Below are 18,280 nucleotides of genomic sequence, written 5' to 3'. Positions count from 1 at the left end.
GTAAGGGCTATGAGATATGTGTGTCAATCACCATTTTGTTACAAATCAACACTGGAAAAGAAATCCACCCTGCCCGACCAGAGGAGGAGGCTAAGGATCTAGCTTCATTTGAGCTAGGCCCCAAGAGTAGAATCTGGAGTTGTAGATAGAGATGGAAGAGGGAGAAAGAAATGGTAGCACAAACGGTGAAGTGGCAGAAATACACAGGCGCATGAAAACCCATCTCCAAAGTAAGTAGATGAAACCAAATAAAAGGAGATCAAAACTTTTAACCACTTTTTTAAATGGAATGAGGTTGCTTAAAAGGAAAAAACAGGGCTTCCCTGGTGGCGCAGTGGTTGAGAGTCCGCCTGCTGATGCAGGGGACACGGGTTCGTGCCCCGGTCCGGGAAGATCCCACATGCCGCGGAGCGGCTGGGCCCGTGAGCCGTGGCCGCTGAGCCTGCGCGTCCGGAGCCTATGCTCTGCAACGGGAGAGGCCACAACAACAGTGAGAGGCCCGCGTACTGCAGAAAAAAAAAAAAAAAAAAAAAAAGGAAAAAACATTCCCCCATTACAGTGAGGCCACTTATATTCAGTTTAAGAGGCTAAACAGTGATGATCGGGCCTCCCAGAGACTTCTCTGACTCAGGGCGCCCTGCAGGAGTGTAGGGACTGGGGGTGGGGTAGGGGCCCTGACCAGCCCGCCTTCAGCCTGTGAGAGTGAGGAGAGCTGGAACCTTTAATTAGGTCCTGAAGGACAGAGGAGGGGAGTGCTGAGACCTATGAAATGGCACAGAGTATGCTGCAAAAAGACACATGCACGCACACAACTTAAATGAAGTGCTTCCAGTCACTCCATCAAACAAATCAATCTGAGCACTGGCGCTCTCCGCAGGGAGCTCTCTGCCCTCAGCCCCCGGAGGTGCGCTCTACCTACCTAACCCTTCAGGGAAGAGACACCATTTGCAAACGCAGCGCTCAGCTCAGACACAGAAGTCAAAGGGGAAGGTTAAGTTCAGGAGCATCTCGACCTCCTCCTAACAGGGCACTTCTATCATGCCCGGTGTGCCCAAACATCACACTCCATCTGAAATGCTAATGACCCATCTAAAAGGCCATCACCACCCAGAGGAGTCATGCAAGATAAAGTCAGACCAAATCAGCCATCCTATGAAAGTCACCTCAGTCCTTGGTTCAAGAACCACCCAGATATGTAGGTATATAGATTGTTAAGACTGAAAAGAGTAAAAAAAATAAAATAAAAAAACCACACACACAGAACCTCAGGCTTTTACATTTACAAATAAACACACATTTACAATCTGATTTTTTTTTAAGGTGGAGGACATGTAAATACAGCCTCTGAAATAATGCTTTTTTGGGATATATTTAATAAAATTAACCTAGAAAGCAGAAACTTTAATGTACTCAAGTAGTAACCACCCAACATTTAAAAAATAAAGCCTGAATGGTCTTCAGATTCCTAAAGGAAAATCCCATGTAGACGTGCACTGTGGAGAAAGGCGCTTGGAAGCACCTCACCCCAGTACCACTTGTGGGAACAGAGCAGGTTTTGGGACAAGTCATCTCCAGAAAAATCAGTGGTCACTGCCTTCAATGAGGCTCATGCCACAGTAACAGCCAGCCCTCTGGTAGCATGCCCGGCCACTCAAACTCACCTGGGGACATGCAGGGCCTGGCCTGGAACAGCCAAGTCCCCTGACCTCAACAACCATCCTCCCTTCCTGGAGTCATCAGGGAGGGGCGGCTAAAGAAAGCACAGATCCTGTTGGGGAAGATGGTGTAAGTAGGGAGTATGTTTTAATCTTCCCCCAGACATAGACAATCTCCTAAAAACTTCTGAAAACAGGGAACACCACTAACCAGACAGGCCACGCAGATTCCACTGAGCTCTGTCTATCCCTCAGCCTCATGCCTTGGCCTCTGAGTGCCCCTTCCCAGCGACATGAGATGAAAGCCTGTCTACACCTCCTAGTCAAAGCACACAGTAGGACAAAGTACACCTAAACTGATCACGTTTTAAGAGGGGAGGAGAGAGATGGGTAGCGAGTGTTTTTAAAACTGTTGATAGCACCCCCAGGCTCACCCCCACGTGAGGACTTGGATTTTGTGTTTACACTCTCAGAAGTGCTCAGTAAGCACCCAACACTGTCCACCTGGAAGTGACCCCACATGGGTGTCTGAGCCTCTGACAGCGGGGGCCTGTGCCTGAAGCCCAACCCCTGCAGCCCCGGAGAGAGAGAAACAAATGGTGCCAGAGAACGTGACACAGAAATAAAGGTGCCACCTGTGAGGGGAATCTGAAAAATATGAAATGTCCACAGGGAAATGGTGACCAGGAGTCCTCTGGTGTAGGACGTCACTGTGAGGGATGTCTGGCTGAGTTTCCCTCCCACAGGAAAGGACTCTGTCCCTCCCAGCTGCCTCCTAGGCTGAGCCTCCTCGGCCCACAAAGGGTTACGCCTGCCATTTCCATGCCACCTGCAATGTGCCAATCGGGCGTCACATCAAAAATGGGAGGCCTTAACCCTTCCAGGGCTGACTCCCTCAGGGCCTGGCCAAGAATGCAGCCCTGACCATCAGCTTCATCGAGCTGGAAATGGCAGGAGGTTTTACACAGAAAATTCCAGGAAGGGCCAGAAAAGCCTTCTCCAGTCTTGGGAGGAAATGTGAGTGGAAAGTGGGAGAACCAAATGTGCATCTTTCATCATTTTCAACAGGACACCCAGCAATGTGGTGACGCCACTGCCTGGAAGCACTGCCTGGGCTCCTTTGTCAGCTCCTCCCTGCACACATCCTGCAGCAGGCAGGGCCAGAGGCCGCCCCAAAAGGCTCAGAGCCAGCAGGGAAACCTACGTCTAGGACTAAATAAGTTTCTGGTCTCAAAGAAGCCCATGGGCCTAAGAAACAGTTTCTACTGATGCACAGTTCTTGCAGCACTTCCTGCACAGCTGTGAGAGCTGGAACAGAAATCCTACTTTTCTCCTCCACCCTGTAAGTGGAAATCTTCCCCTTGGGCAGGGGGTTGTTCTGGGTATAGACACTTACAACAACCTCCAGGAAATAGCCAAGCTGACCTAGAGCATATCACATTAGTGGTCATTTTGTAAAACATGCTACTCAAGGTAAAAGCAAGGCCTCACCCCAGCCAAGGCCCTGCCGGCCTCTCTGACCTGTCTACTGCTGTCCCCCACACGTCCCCGCTACCCCTCGACCCTATTCTCTCAGCTGCAGCCACTCTGACATCCCAGCTGCTCCTCTGAAAACCAAGTTTACTCCCATCTCAGAGCTTTTGTACTTCCTGCTCCCCCTACCTGGAAGGTCCTCCCCCAAGTCTCTGTATACCACTCTCTTCTTCAGCCAAAACAGCAAAGTTACATGTATCTCCCCTCCATGCACTTCGGTGGGTCTCTATCCCTTTACCACTTCATCACCACTTGACATTCTATTTACTCATCTCTCCGTTTACGTGTTTGTCCCCCCCACCCCATCCCCCACAAGAACAGAGAATATATATCTCTTTGTTCAGTGCTACCATCCCAGGGCCCAGGACAGAACAGGTGTTCAATACATATTTGTTAAACAGATGAGAAAAAGTACTTTCAGAACTTCCAGCTATGACACTCCCCTTCCTTGTTACATAAGCCAAAAAGTCTTCATGTCAATAGAAAACGTAATGATCAAAACCAAACAAAACCCTTACTTCATACCATATAATGACAATCAACTCAAAATGGGTCAAAGACCTAAATACTAAAAGCTAAACCTACAAAACTCTTAGAAGAAGAGTATGTAAGGGTAAATCATGACCTTCGATTTGGCAAGAGATTCTTAGATATGACACCAAAAGCTCAATATCAACAAAAGAAAAAAGATAAATTAGACTTCATCAAAACTAAATTCTTTTGTGCAAAAGAGAGTGAAAAGATCAACAGAGCGGGAAAAACATTAGAAATCGTACCTCTAATAAGGGTCTGGTGTCAGAATATATAAAGAACTCTTAAAACTTAGCAACAAACCCAATTCAACAAAACAGGCAAAAGACTTGAAAAGACATTTCTCCAAAGACAGACAAATGGCCAATAAGCACATGAAAAGATGTTCAGCATCATTAGTCATTAGGGAAATGCAAATCAAAACCACAATGAGATACTACCTCTCACCCACCAGGATGACTATTAAAAAAAAGGAAAATAAGCGTTGTTGAGGATGTGGAGACATTGGAACCACCACATATTGCTGGTGGGAATGTAAAATGGTAAAATGGTGCAGTAATGTGAGAAACAGTCTGGCAGTTCCTCAAAAAGTTAAATACAGAATTACCATATGACCCAACAATTCTACTTCTAGATATATACCCAAGAGATGTGCATTTATTCAAACAAAAACTTGTACATAAATGTTAAAAAGCAGCACTATTCACAACAGCCAACAAGTAAGAACAACCCAAATGTTCATCAATGGGTGAATGGATAAACAAAATGTCGTATATCCATACAATGAAATATTCTTCAGCCATAAAAAGGAATCGGGCTTCCCTGGTGGCACCATGGTTAAGAATCTGCCTGCCAATACAGGGGACACGGGTTTGAGCCCTGGTCCCGGAAGATCCCACATGCCACGGAGCAACTAAGCCCGTGCACCGTTAACTACTGAGCCTGTGCTCTACAGCCCGCGAGCCACAACTACTGAGCCTGCATGACACAACTACTGAAGCCCATGAGCCTAGAGCCCGTGCTCCGCAACAAGAGAAGCCACCGCAATGAGAAGTCCACGCACCACAACGAAGAGTAGCCCCCACTCGCCGCAACTAGAGAAAGCCCGTGCGCAGCAACGAAGACCCAACACAGCCAAAAATAAATAAATAAATAAATAAATTTTTAAAAAGGAATAAATTTCTGATTCATGTCACAATGCAGATGAACTATGAAAACATGCTAAGTGAGACAGGCCAGACACAGAAGGCCATACAGTATATGATTCCATCTATCTGAGATGCCCAGAGCCAGGCGAATCTATAGAGACAGAAAGTATCGATAGATTAATGGTTGCTAGGGACTGGGTGGCACAGAGGTAGGGGAATGCAGGAGTACAGGCTAATACATACAAATTTCACTTTGGGATGATGAAAATGTTCTAGAACTAGAGGTGATGGCTGCACAACGTTGTGACCGTAGTAAATGCCAATGTACACTTTAAATGTGTGAATTTTACTTTATTATTTTTTAAGCAGGAAAACAAAAAACAAAATAATCTTAACCTCAAGAGCCACAACCCCTCTACGGCTGCTAAACTACTAAAATGCAAAAGCAGGTTTACTATGACCCCCAAGAGCACCGAATAGGGTCCTCAAGGAAAGACTCCTTTGTGTAACAAGATCCCAAACAATCGAAGAGCCACTGTCCACTGGGATGCAGTCCTTCCACGAGCAACAACCGTCAGCTTCTCACAGCAACCAAGGGGGCCACAGCAAGCCCACGGTATAGATGGGAGTGTGACCACGTGGGACACAAATGGGACAATTTACCAACAGGGAGCCAACTTGGAGAGAGGGCAAGACCTCTGATGGCAGGGGTCACACGGGCCAGCACCGCAGATCTGGATTCAAGTCAGGTCCGTCACAGGCTTCACACTGGGATTGTGCCAGACGCCTCAGTCTCGCAGACATTTCACTCACACATTCACCCAAACACCTGCTTAGTTTCTACCAGGGAGCAGGAGCTAACTGGGCCCCAGGGACACCCTTGGGGTTTCAACAAAAGGCCTCCCACCCGTAGCAGCATAGCCCCAGTAGGCCACTGGGGGGACACACACAGATGTGTGGGGTAGGCAGTGGACAGAGCAGGCTGAGACATGGGGCTGAGGTCCCTCGCACACTGGGAGTTGCAATAATCCCTAGATCACACATAAGGATCAAATCTGCAAAGCAGTGCTTTTTATAAGACAAAGTCATACTGAAGACCAGCTAACTACCTACTTTATCCAGTCTTAATTGGCTATGGCTGCTATGTACAGACCACACCAATAGAGAGGTGAGATTGATTTCTAATGAATAATATATTAATTTATGTCAGAAAACAACATATGGGACATTACAGCATCAGGGTGTTGATGCACTGTGGTGATAAAATGCACTCTGGGTACTGGGGGAGGTGGGCGGAGTGCTCCCAGAACAGAAGGTGCCATCAGCATCACACTACATTAGGTCAAAACCAGAATGCCTGGTTCATCTCTGCACACCTCAGCTTCCTCACCTGTGAAACGAGAACAGCGCCCACTTTATCACTAAGGTTCTTCAAGGGCTCCATGAAGGTACTGTAAAGGGTTGTTATTACAGAAAATGAGAATGCTGTTAACAAGAGGTTGTCCCACTTGACAGGCTACTGGCCACAGCCCCTCACAGCAATTCCAGAATCTCTGCTGAAGGTTTTCTGCTTGAATTTTAACCACAAGCGGCCACCATCCTCACTTTTGTAAACGAGTGTTTCCCCTGCCCTGGGTGACATGAATCATAAAGCTCCCTGAGGGAATGCCTGGGTCAAACACCATCTTCCAAACTTTTCATTACGGAAAATTGCAAACATACCCAAAGAAGCAGCGAGAACAGCACAATTAACTGCTCATGCCCACCACCCAGCTTCCATGGTTGTCAGACGACCACCTTGGTCTTTCACACGCCTCACGCCCACTTCGCCTCTAAGAAGCAAATGCCATACAACATGCATTTATGAACAGTTCAGCGTTTATCACTACAAGGACACAAAACCACAATCCCATGATCACACCATCAACAATTAAACAATCATTCCTCAATCTTTGTTGAAGTCACGCTTGGCTGAAACCTACAGGTTCCCCTGCCACTTTCTTTTCAATCATAAGTTGAAGAAATCAGGCCATTTGTCCTGTTTCCCACAATTGGGTTTTGCCAGTTGGCATCCCTGTGGTATAATGTAACACAACCCCAATGTCCCAAAACTAGATTTTGAGGTCCAACCAAGCACACATCCCTCTGGAAGCATGTGCACCCTTCCTTGGCGGCTGGAAGCCACTGAGGTCCACTGTCTAGACCCACCATTTCATCAGATGCCTGCAAATGTATGAATTTATAATCCCATCGTTTCATATTAATTAGCCAGAACGTTAATAGCTACATGGTCCATTAGCCACATGTGGCTATTTAAAAAGATTTAAATCAAATAAAATTAAAACTTGACTTCCTCAATCACGATATTCCAGGTACCACACTGGACAGTGCGAGTAGAGGATTCTGGAAAATTCTGGCAGCACTGATCTATCTTCGAAGGAAACTAGCTCTTACCCCCTTTTTTGTTCCTTGCAAATACAGTCCATAGAGTAGAGGCAGGATAAATGCTTGCTTCTTTCCTTCTATCTACCAATTTTCAAAATGAGTTGATTCCCTAACACCTTCCAAAGGGCACCAGTGAGTTTCTTCCTTTCCTATGAGCACCAATAGGAACCCTGGATTTTTTAATACATTTGATGCTCCAACTCAGGGACTAATTCTCATTCACATTTACCTGCCCCACCCTTGGTGGGGTGGAGGGGGGGATTCCTTCTGACACAACCCTGGTACCATCTTATACAACTGGGACATTCCCAATGCAGATTTAGAATTAAAACATTTTCACTTAAGTATTTTGATCTTTTATTTGCATATGTCTTTCATCCTAAAAATTTTGGTTCTTTTTTTGGGGGGGGGGGCATAGTTCCCCAACCAAGGATCAAACCCAGGCCCCCAGCAGTGGAAGCGTGGAGTCCTAACCAGTGGACCACCAAGAAATTCCCAATTTTGGTTCTTAAAGACATCAATTACTTGTTTTCTCCTACAATATATAACAGTAAGACCATGGGCATTGTTGACCTGAAACCAAAAATATGATTCCTAAAAACAGTTAAAGATTTTTTTCTAATTTTTGCCTTTATGGCATATCTCATATCTTACAATCAAACTACTATGTTTTAGGGAATTCCCTGGTGGTCCAGTGGTTAGGACTCTGCAATCTCACTGCCAAGGGCCTGGGTTCGATCCCTGGTCGAGGAACTAAGATCCCACATGCCACATGGCATGGCCCCCCCCAAAAAAGGAAAAATAAAAATAAAATATAGGGCTTCCCTGGTGGCGCAGTGCTTAAGAATCTGCCTGCCAATGCAGGGTACAAGGGTTTGAGGCCCTGGTCCGGGAAGAACCCATGTGCCACGGAGCAACTAAGCCTGCGTGCCACAACTACTGAGCCCTCATGCCACAACTACTGATCCCGCATGCTACAACTACTGAAGCCTGTGTGCCTAGAGCCTGTGCTCCGCAACAAGAGAAGCCACTGCAATGAGAAGCCCGCACACCTCAACGAAGAGTAGCCCCCACTCGCCACAACTAGAGAAAGCCACAGCTCGCCACAACCAGAGAAAGCCTGCGCGCAGTAACGAAGACCCAACACAGCCAAAAATAAATAAAATAAATTTTAAAATAATAATAAAATAAAACATAAACAAATACACATGTCTATATCCCACCCCCACCGTTCCTTATGAGGGATAAAAGTGAGTGCAGTACATCTCTTTATCCTTCACCTTATAATTTTTTCTACTCATTTCACCCTAGAAATCCCATCACCATGACAAGAAGACACCCCTTCTTCCTCTGCTCAGGGGCTCGGCTCCACCCCACTGGCGATCCAGCCCCATCAGTCCCAGGCCCAAATGACAAACATCTACGTTATTTCCAGTTTTATACTTCAGAATGTTGTAATGAACAGTCTTGCCACAATCCTTATTTTTGACAGTCTATCTTTGGCATACATTTCTAGAAGTGGACTTGCTGGAGCAAAGGGTAAGCAAATCCCCCTCCGAGGAGTTGTGAACCTCCAAAAGCAACATATGGTGCTGCGTGATTCCCACCAAGAGAATGGTGTCCACCTTTCAAGACAAAGGGTCAGAAATATCTTAGGGAAGCTCCAAAGATCATTATTCTTAGTATCAGAAAAGACTGAGTATCTTTTATGCCTTGGTTAAGGGTCATCTGCATTTGCTTTTCCTGTTTGTTTTTCTGTAAGTCACACCCATTTTTGATCCTTAACACCAAGCACAAGGCCAGTCTCTCAGCATGCAAGCAGTATACGTAGCTGCTGAACGAACAGGACCCAACAAGCAAAATTCAAGGGTGGACACCAATTCCATTAGCCCAAGCAGGCAGCCTGACCCTCAGTATTCACACTGACAGCCACATACACTGTGGGGGCATCGTGTGGGGGCTGTGTATGCGCCTCAAGACTCCCCAGGACCCAGCCCTCCTCCTGCCTTGCTCTTCCTCTGTGCCCGGAGTCCTAGGCAGCAGGAATGGGGAGGCCTCAGCTGACTTTAGGCCATGGTTCAACTGAAAGTGGAACAATCAATCAATCTGCTGAGCTGACTTACACCCACAACAAAAAGTACACAAGCTGACATATTTATACATCTCTTAACAATAACTGCTCAGGGAATTTCCTGGTGGTCCAGGGGTTAGGACTCTGTGCTCTCACTGCCAAGAGCCCAGGTTCGACCCCTGGTCAGGGAACTGAGATCCCACACCGCAGCCAAAAAAAAAAATTGCTCAAGGGTGTTTTTGCCTGTTTGACATCGACCACCATCTGCCACAACCATTCACAGACCATCCTTTCCCATCAAGCTCCTTCACTCACCGGGTACAGAGAGGCAGGGCCAGAGGGAACACCTGAGGGGGCTTCCAGAAATTCCCTCCGGAATCACCAAACTAACTGCTTTGCAATGCTCTGGCTGTGTCTTCCTTGTTGACCCTGTGACAGGAAAGGAGCAGTTTTCTTTCATTCATTCATTCATTCACTCAGCAAGTACTTACTGCTCGGACTATGTACTTCCTAGTTAACAAAGGGCCCGGCAGAGGTGGGGTCACCCAGCCGAGGACCTCAGAGAACCCTAAGCCAGCCCGCTGCCTTCAGACAATGCCCTGGGCTATAGGATAAGGGATGATCACTCACCCCTCTGTGCTGCAGGTAAGACCTTGTCAAGACGTAAAGTACCACGATTTTCCAACACTAACGTCCAAAGAGAGCCTGTTGACAACCAAGCGCCAAACCCACTTTCTAGGTGGCTGGCTCACTGCATGCTGCCACCAGCACCAGGTAACGAGCACTGTCAACACCGATGATCCTCAACTAGCCTAGGAAACCAGCACAGACTTTGAGTCATTTTTTGTCTCCAGAGAGCTCTGGGGGCCTGGGGCAGGGCTGGGTGGGGGGATGTAAAATGGTGCAGCCACAGTAACAACAGTCTGGCAGTTCCTCAGAATATTAAAGACTCATGACCCAACAATTCCACTCCTAGGTATATATCCAAAGGAAGTGAAAACAAGTCCACACAAATTTGTGTACATAAATGTTCACAGCACTATTCATAATTACCGAAAGGTGGGAATAGCCCAAATCTATCCCAGATGAATGGATAAACAAAATGCGGTCTATCCATTCGATGGAATATACTCAGCCACAAAAATGGATGAAGCACTGACTCATGCTACAGAGTGGATGAACCCTGAAAACTTGCTGAGTATGAGAAGTTAAACACACAAGGTCATAGATATTATGTGATTCCATTGATATGAAATGTCCAGAACAGGCAAATCCATAGAGATAGAAAGTAGATTAGTGGTTGCCAGGGGCTGAGGAAGGGAGATTGGAGAGGGACTGCTAATGGGTGTGGGGTTTCTTTTGAAGGTGATGAAAGTGTTCTGGAACTAGATAGACGTGATATTTGTACAACTCCTGAATATACAAAAACATCACTAAACTGTATACTACAAATGGGTGAATTATATGGTATGCAAATTATCTCAATTTAAAAAAAAATTTTTTTTTTTTAATACCAGTAAAGTTTGTTTTTGCTGGGTAAACATTCTGGAAATGTTTTCCTGACACCAGGATTACCTGACCATGCCCATACTATCATCTCGCTAAATGCAGATAAGAGCTGAAACCTCACAAACCGACCCCCAACCCTTGTCACATACCTTGCTCAACCCAGCAGCCAGTTCTTACCCTGTGCAGCTGTGACACTGTTTGAAGGGCATACACCCCTTGGAAAGTCACCAGCCAGCTGGCCTATAAGAGGAAGCAGCTAACCAACCCTAAGCTATCTCCGTGTTCTAAGACGTCTAAGACGTCTCTCAGTCCTACATTCTTCTCCAGGTAGGCAGCCCTGGCCCAAAACATCACTGGCCTGATAGTAACAGACAAAATCCCACCTGGGTTTTGGGCTCTGTCTTGCTGGGTCCCGAAAGCCCTGGACAGAGTCTCCACCTGAGAGCCCTAAGCAGTAGGGGATGGCTCAGTTTCCCCATAGGCACGGGGTGCGGTAAGGGCAATGAGCTCCAAGCACTGGTGGTTAAGGATAAATTCTAATGGTTTCTGTCAGCATTGGGAAATCACAGGAATGGCCAGAGGGCAAAGGTCACTTGGCCAGGATTATCCTCTGCCCCTGATGCTCACGGAGGACAGTTCATCCTACTTGGGCCTGGCCTTTTCAAACGAGCGACCCCTGAGATGCAACAGGAGAGCAAACGGCCATCCTGGAGGAGGCAGGGCCTGGGCAGCCCTGTGGAGATGGCCCAATGTGCAATCCCAGAGGTACCTGTCTTCCTCCTTCTCCTCTAGGAGGTGGCCATCAGCTTTTAAAGCAGTGCTCTGTTTCAAATGTCCAAGGACCTGAATAAGGCCTATTGGGTAAGTCAGTGCCTCCGTTCCACAGATACTAGATACTACACACTCACCTGGCTTCTGGGCATGGGACGGTGGTCCTACCAGCCGGCCATGGTGGGAGCTATGTCAAAAGGCAACTCCGTCAACGTGCTGGCCAACCTAAAGCAAAGAACAGAGGAAGAAACACTGAGTTTCCAAGGAAAATTTCTGGAATGTACAGACAGTTTTAAATGTCTCCAATCTCTGGAATTGCAAAATTCTAGATTTCAAACAGACCTCTGTGTCTGCTACCTTCCAAGGGAGGGCAAGCTGAGGAAATCAATTTCTATCAGTCTCTGATGTATGACCCAATAAGGTGCACTAACCAATAAATACTAACATCTCAAACACTACAGATCTCATCTTTAGCAATATGGATGAAGACAAGAGGTGGCACACAGCCACAAGCCAACATACTGAACACACAGAAAACAATTCACGGTTTTGATGATAATGGTAATGACATTAACAGCAGAAATAGAAATACTAGCATTTAATTGATGTTTAGTAGTGAGTTCCAGGTACTATGATACAATTCAGCATCTCTTTGAATCCCCAGGACAATCTTACGGATAAGTTACACAATCACCCTCATTTTACACATAAGGGATCTGACATGTCTGATATTCAGGAACTTGCCCAGGGCCACCCAGGTCTCCCTCTCCAGAGATGACCTCTCCCCTCCCCAGTGCCCACTCCCCAACATAGACCCCAAGGAAACCACCCACCATTACAGGCAGTACAGAGTTTGCCCTCAAGAAGCTGAGGGCATGAGGTGCCCAGGGATGGACAAAATTCATCTCCCACATGGAAGCGGCTTCACTGCCACAGGGCAACTAGAAGTTTCACCCAGGGATCAACTCCAAAGGTCTTACACTGCCCAGGCAGAAAGAGTCTGCCTGTTTCACAGATAGGAAAACTAAGGCTCAAGAATGTTTAGGAACTCTCCCAAGGTCCCAGAGATAGCATGGTCCCAGAACTTGCCCTCCTTTGTGACATCAGATGTCCAGGCCTCTGGGCACAGAGATTGAACCCAGTGAACCAGCCAAATCTCAGACTCCCAGGCAGTTGTCAGTTGTAGCTTGCCAAATATTGTCAATATCACCTCTGTTGTCATTCTTTGCACCCACATGACTACCAGGAGCTTGCTCTGATATGAAAACTTTATTTTTAAGCTGGGTTCACAGCAATTCACAACTCATGGATGGCGAGAAACACTCCCACAGGAGAACTTGCAAAATAAGCAAATATCAGTGAACCCTATGCAAAGACCTTTGGGAACCAAGGAGCACACGGCATCCTCCTCAGTGAGGGCCAGGGCTGCTACAGCCACCACCAGGGCTAGCTCCTAGGGAGAGGGGCCCTTTCTGCCACTCTTTTTGGCCCCATTCAGGCTGGGAAATGCAGTAGATGCCATGAATCTTAGCTCTCTCTCTCTCTCTCTTTTTTTTTTTTAATATTTACTTAGTTATATAGGCTGCGCTGGGTCTCAGTTGCAGCACATGGGATCTTCGTTGCAGCACGTTTAGCTGCAGCACGCGGGCTCTTAGTTGCGGCATGCGTGTCGGATCTAATTCCCCAACCAAGGATCGAACCCAGGCCCCCTGCATTGGGAGCGCAGAGTCTTACCCACTGGACCACCAGGGAAGTTGCAATCAGAGTTCTTTTACCTCCCAAGCCAAGGCCTCTCTCTGCCATGAAGGGGGAAGCCTCAGAGAACTTGTAGGGGTCCTGGGCTTTTCCAAGCACCTACTCTCTTCAGGATCAAGGGCAATATACAAAAGTCAGTGGTATTTCCACACAATGGCAACAAACAACCAAAACTCAAAGCTCTTAAAAAAAAATCAATTAATACTACCATAAATGTGAAATACTTAAGGATAAATCTGATCTTTTAAAAAAATGTGCAAGACCTGTAAGCTGAAACTACAGTAAGACGTCGCTAAGAGAAATGAAAGAAAACCTAAATAAACAGAGAGATATGACTTTTCCATGGGTCAGAAGGTGTCAATTCTCCCCTAAATTGATTCATAGATTCAAAGCCCCAATCAAAAATTGCCAGCATGGGACTTCCCTGGTGGTGCAGTGGTTAAGACTCTGCCTGACAATGCAGGGGACACGGGTTCGAGCCCTGGTCCGGGAAGATCCCACATGCCGCGGAGCAACTAAGCCCGTGCGCCACAACCACTGAGCCTGCGCTCTAGAGCCGCGAGCCACAACTGCTGAGCCCACGTGCCACAAATACTGAAGCCCGCGCATGTAGAGCCCTTGCTCCACAACAAGAGAAGCCACCACAATGAGAAGCCTGCGCACCACATCAAAGAGTAGCCCCCGCTCGCCACAACTAGAGAAAGCCCGTGTGCAGCAACGATGACCCAACGCAGCCAAAAATTAAATAAATTTATTTATTAAGAAAAAAAACTGCAAGCATGTTTTGCCGGAAAAAAACAGACTGATTCCAAAATTTATATGGAAATGCAAAGGACTTAGACTAGTGAAATACTGAAAAAGAGAAACAAATTTGGAAGACTTACCTAACCTGATTTCAAGACATACTGTATGTAAAGTTAACAGCAGCCAAGAGAGTATGATATGAACGTAAAGACAGACAAGTAGACAGATGCAACAGAAAACACCCATGCACATGTGGACAAATGATTTTCAACAAAGATCCAAGTACCCTAATTCCGTGAGACCACAAGACACACTGGACCTTCTCCTGAAGGGTTAACCTGCGAGGAAGGTGACCTTCACCTGTTATCACAATGCATACCGTGCATCATGGGGCAGTATGCAACATACAAGAAGTTTTAAGGTCACCTCAGACTTTCACCCTCCACCACAGCTTTCCCCACCTCAGCTCATGGTAAATTCAGTCTTTCAAGATGCTCAGATTAAAATCTGGAGTTGCCTTTTTTTTTTCTATTTTGTGTGCACCATGAGGCATGCGGGATCTTAGTTCCCCGATCAGGAATCAAACCTGCGCCCCCTGCATTGGGAGCGAGAAGTCTTAACCACTGGACCGCCGGAAAGTCCCTTTTTTTTTTGGCTGCATTTGCCTTCTTGATAGGACTACCCATCATCCAGTCTGCCAGAAAATCCTACTGATTTTGCCATCAAACACATCTGGGGTCCCACCACTTCTCACACCTCCACTTGCCACACTATCCTCCCTTAATACAATGGAGGTCTGCAAACTGGACCCCCTGCTTTCATTCCTCAGCTCGAAACCTTCCAAAGGCCCTGCAATCGCTCAGAATGAAGCCCCATCCTCTCTTGACATGTCCACCCTCCTCCAGCCATGCTGGCCTCCAACACACCAGGCACCCTCCCACCTTGGGGTTCTTCAAGGTTTTCAACAAAATCCCCGATACTTTGTAATTTTAACAATTGATTCTTCAATTTGCATCCCAAGTTGAAAATGACCTTTGAAAACATAACTACCATACAATAATCTCTAAATGTCAACAAATGCCCAGTCCATATTCAGCTTCACACAATTTCCCAAAAACGTCTGTACACAGCCTGTTCTAACAGTAGTTGCTAGCTTTTGTGCTAGCATTTGTGCTAGCTGCTCTCTGCCTCCATCACTCTCCCCCACCATGGCTGTCTCCTCCGTGTACCCCCAAGTCACTGCTCAAATGTCTCCCTCAAAGAGGCCCATCCTGCTCACCCTGCCCTTTCTCTGCCACAGCCCTGGCCCCTCCTCAAACTCCACACAACACAGCTACTGTATCTATGGACTTTCTCACCCGGCAAGAACATAAATGCCACAAGGAAAAGGGTGTCTGCCTGGTGCCTGATATCATTTCAAGCACCTCCAACAGTGTCCGGTGCTCAATAAATATTTATAGAATGAATGAGCAGAGATGGTTTAACACTGAGGGAGAAAGAACCAATCTGAGGAGTTCACACACCAACAACCCCTTGATACAATTAGAGCAAAATTCACAACGGAGCAGAAACCAAGCAGAGACCACTTAGCACCATCAGGATTGGGAGCATTTCTCTAAAATAAACTGTAATCACTTTCCACTGGTATATCATTTGGGTTGCTGTGCCATCTACCCCACACTGGCTGGGTTTAGAGAGCTTTTACTGTTTTTATTTCCAACCCATATATTTAAAACAGTATCAAGTAACCCTTAAGTACACAATTACCAACTCATAAGAGACTCTTCCACTCCCTTGATAAATCATTATGGTTTGGCTTTGACCCTGCACCTGGGTACTCCACTTACATGCATACACACACAACACCCCGAATCTTCGACCTACCCAAACAACAATTTCCCAATCTGAAGGAGATCACACTTGGTAAGGAGGCAGTGATTGGTGGTTTACATGAAATCAAGTCACTGCACTTTGGGCAACAAAAGTCCACTGTTGCCACTTCATCCTCTCCAGCTCAGGCAAGAGAGGTCCGCTCCCTTTTAACTTGAGGGGAGGAGCCCCCGGCCAGACACTGGCTGCTGTCTAGGGAGCTCCAGTTCCTTAGAGACGCTTCAGCTGCACTGCCCATGGCCAGCCCAGGGACAGCTCTCAGAGGCCATGGGCACCTGATGGGGAAGCCTGGGCTCTCCAAGGTGCCCCCCAGAGGGCCCCATCATCCCTTCCGAGGCCTGGCCCCATGGAAGCTGCACACTTCTGATCTCCTCCTACCACCGTCTGCACTCACCAAACACTTGCCCAGTGTTTTACCACTCTGGCTCTAATCCAATCCCGGGAACATATTAAGCCAAAAAACCTCCAAGATGAAACCCAGCAATAATACTATTCACCTTCTCCTACCCCTAGGTCCACAAAGTCCACTTGTTCCACACAAAATGAGCACCCCACCCAGACCCTCCCTGCCAACAGTCTTAGCGACTGTACTGCTAACTGTCAAGGAGAGGAAGTCCCCAGCTAGCTCTATGAGAAAGGGAGAAACTGAGGCAGGGCAACAATGGATCATCTCAAGGAAGCCCAGAGGTCACACTGGTCCAACATGCGCTGGCTGGTTAGGGAAAGATTAACTTGGGTCAGAGTCAATTCCCTAATCCAAGGGTCGGCAAACTACTGCCTGGGCCTGTTCTGGCGAATGGCTTTCCTGGGACACAGCCACGCCCACTCAAGTTTGCACTGTCTCCAGCGGCTTTCACCTACAGGGCAGAGCTGAGTAGTAATGACAAAGACAGAAACGGTGGAAAATACTGACTACCTGATCCTTGAGAGCAGGAGAACCATAGCCCTAACAGGCTCTGCTGAGCATTAACGGGACAGAGATGACTCAGGCAGAGCAGCACGCCTGAGACAAGAAGTCAAGGCAGAGGCACAGCAAGGGGGTGCTTCAGCTCCACGTCAGCCCCAGGGGACCAAGCAGTACCTGCTCTCCCCAAGGCAAAGAGCCTCATTAACCCTATATCCCCACAGAGTGAGGGAGAGCATGACTAGGCAGACTCGAGAGGCAAAGAACCAACCCCATGAGGGCCAAGGAGCCGACAGTGAGGCCAGCTGCACAAGCCTATCCTTGGCAACCAGAGCTGGCCGGTCTCCACTGTCAAGCCAAAGCATCTACCAGGGTAACAACCAGTATGTGCCCTCCAGACCCCCAGTCTGCCCCTGACTCTCCTCCCTCAGCCACAGTAACCACGGCCTCACCAAGAGACAGACTGTCCACTCCCCACACTATGCCAATGCAGCTGTTCCTAAAGCTCATTAAAACCCCCCAACACCCCCAACACCTCACCACAGCCTTTAAGGCCCTGACTGTTTAGGCGCAGGTGACCCTATGAAGTCATCTGGGACGCACACAGTACGTGTACACACACCATGCTCCTGGCTCCAACCACACAGGCCTTGTTTCGATTCATCTTACCCATCATATCTGCCTTCCTCCACCACTGGACTGGGCCTTTGCACATGCTGTTCTCACTGCCATGAAAGTCCTTCCTTCCCCCCACTCACCTTTCAAACTCAAAACGTGTTACTCAGGCACCCTCTCCTTGCTTCCATCCCCGAGAACTACAGCCCCATCACGTGGCACGGCTGATCTTGACACCTGACATCAAGCATCCCACTAGGTTCTCTCCCCCAAACGCTCTACACTCCACAAGAGAAAGGGCGCTTGCTCGTCTCCTTATCCAAGGCCCAAGGAGGCATGGAGAAGAAATGACAAAATGGCATCCTCTGTGAGTTATAAATACTCAACCACTATGTTTTCACCACCAACTTGATGCAAAAACATAACAATATAAATATAACATCAGGAAGAAACAATATGGAGATAGGCAAGGCCACAGCGTCGCCACAGCCCCTGCGGAGCCCAGAGCTTCTTGGGGTGGGGGGAGCTCTCCCCAACTCCCTCACATGGCTGTTTGGAGAAACGCGCCTGGAGATTCCCATAGGCCTCAATGGCCTTGTGTCTGGAAGGGCCCTCCCCTATCACCACTAAGAAGTGTGACCTACCCCAGCACCCATTCACCCACACCCTGCACTCCCCTCCCCATTTCTATTGCCAAGATTCCATATCC

At 47.5% G+C, this 18,280-nt stretch overlaps 1 protein-coding gene across 1 annotated transcript in view; it reads right to left on the bottom strand.

Moving 5' to 3' along the window:
- Positions 1 to 18,280, bottom strand: part of GATAD2A (GATA zinc finger domain containing 2A) — a 98,077-nt gene that overhangs the window by 48,888 nt on the left and 30,909 nt on the right. Inside the window, exon 2 of the mRNA XM_065874344.1 lies at positions 11,801 to 11,888. Within this exon, the coding sequence (XP_065730416.1) occupies positions 11,801 to 11,815 (15 nt within the window). The 5' untranslated portion in view covers positions 11,816 to 11,888. The remainder of the gene's footprint in view (positions 1 to 11,800; positions 11,889 to 18,280) is intronic.

The sequence above is a fragment of the Phocoena phocoena genome, chromosome 3 (assembly GCF_963924675.1).
Source record: "Phocoena phocoena chromosome 3, mPhoPho1.1, whole genome shotgun sequence".
NCBI classification, from domain to species: Eukaryota; Metazoa; Chordata; class Mammalia; order Artiodactyla; family Phocoenidae; genus Phocoena; species Phocoena phocoena.
Note: the sequence above shows the minus strand (reverse complement) of the source record. Positions and strands in the feature narration are given on the sequence as shown.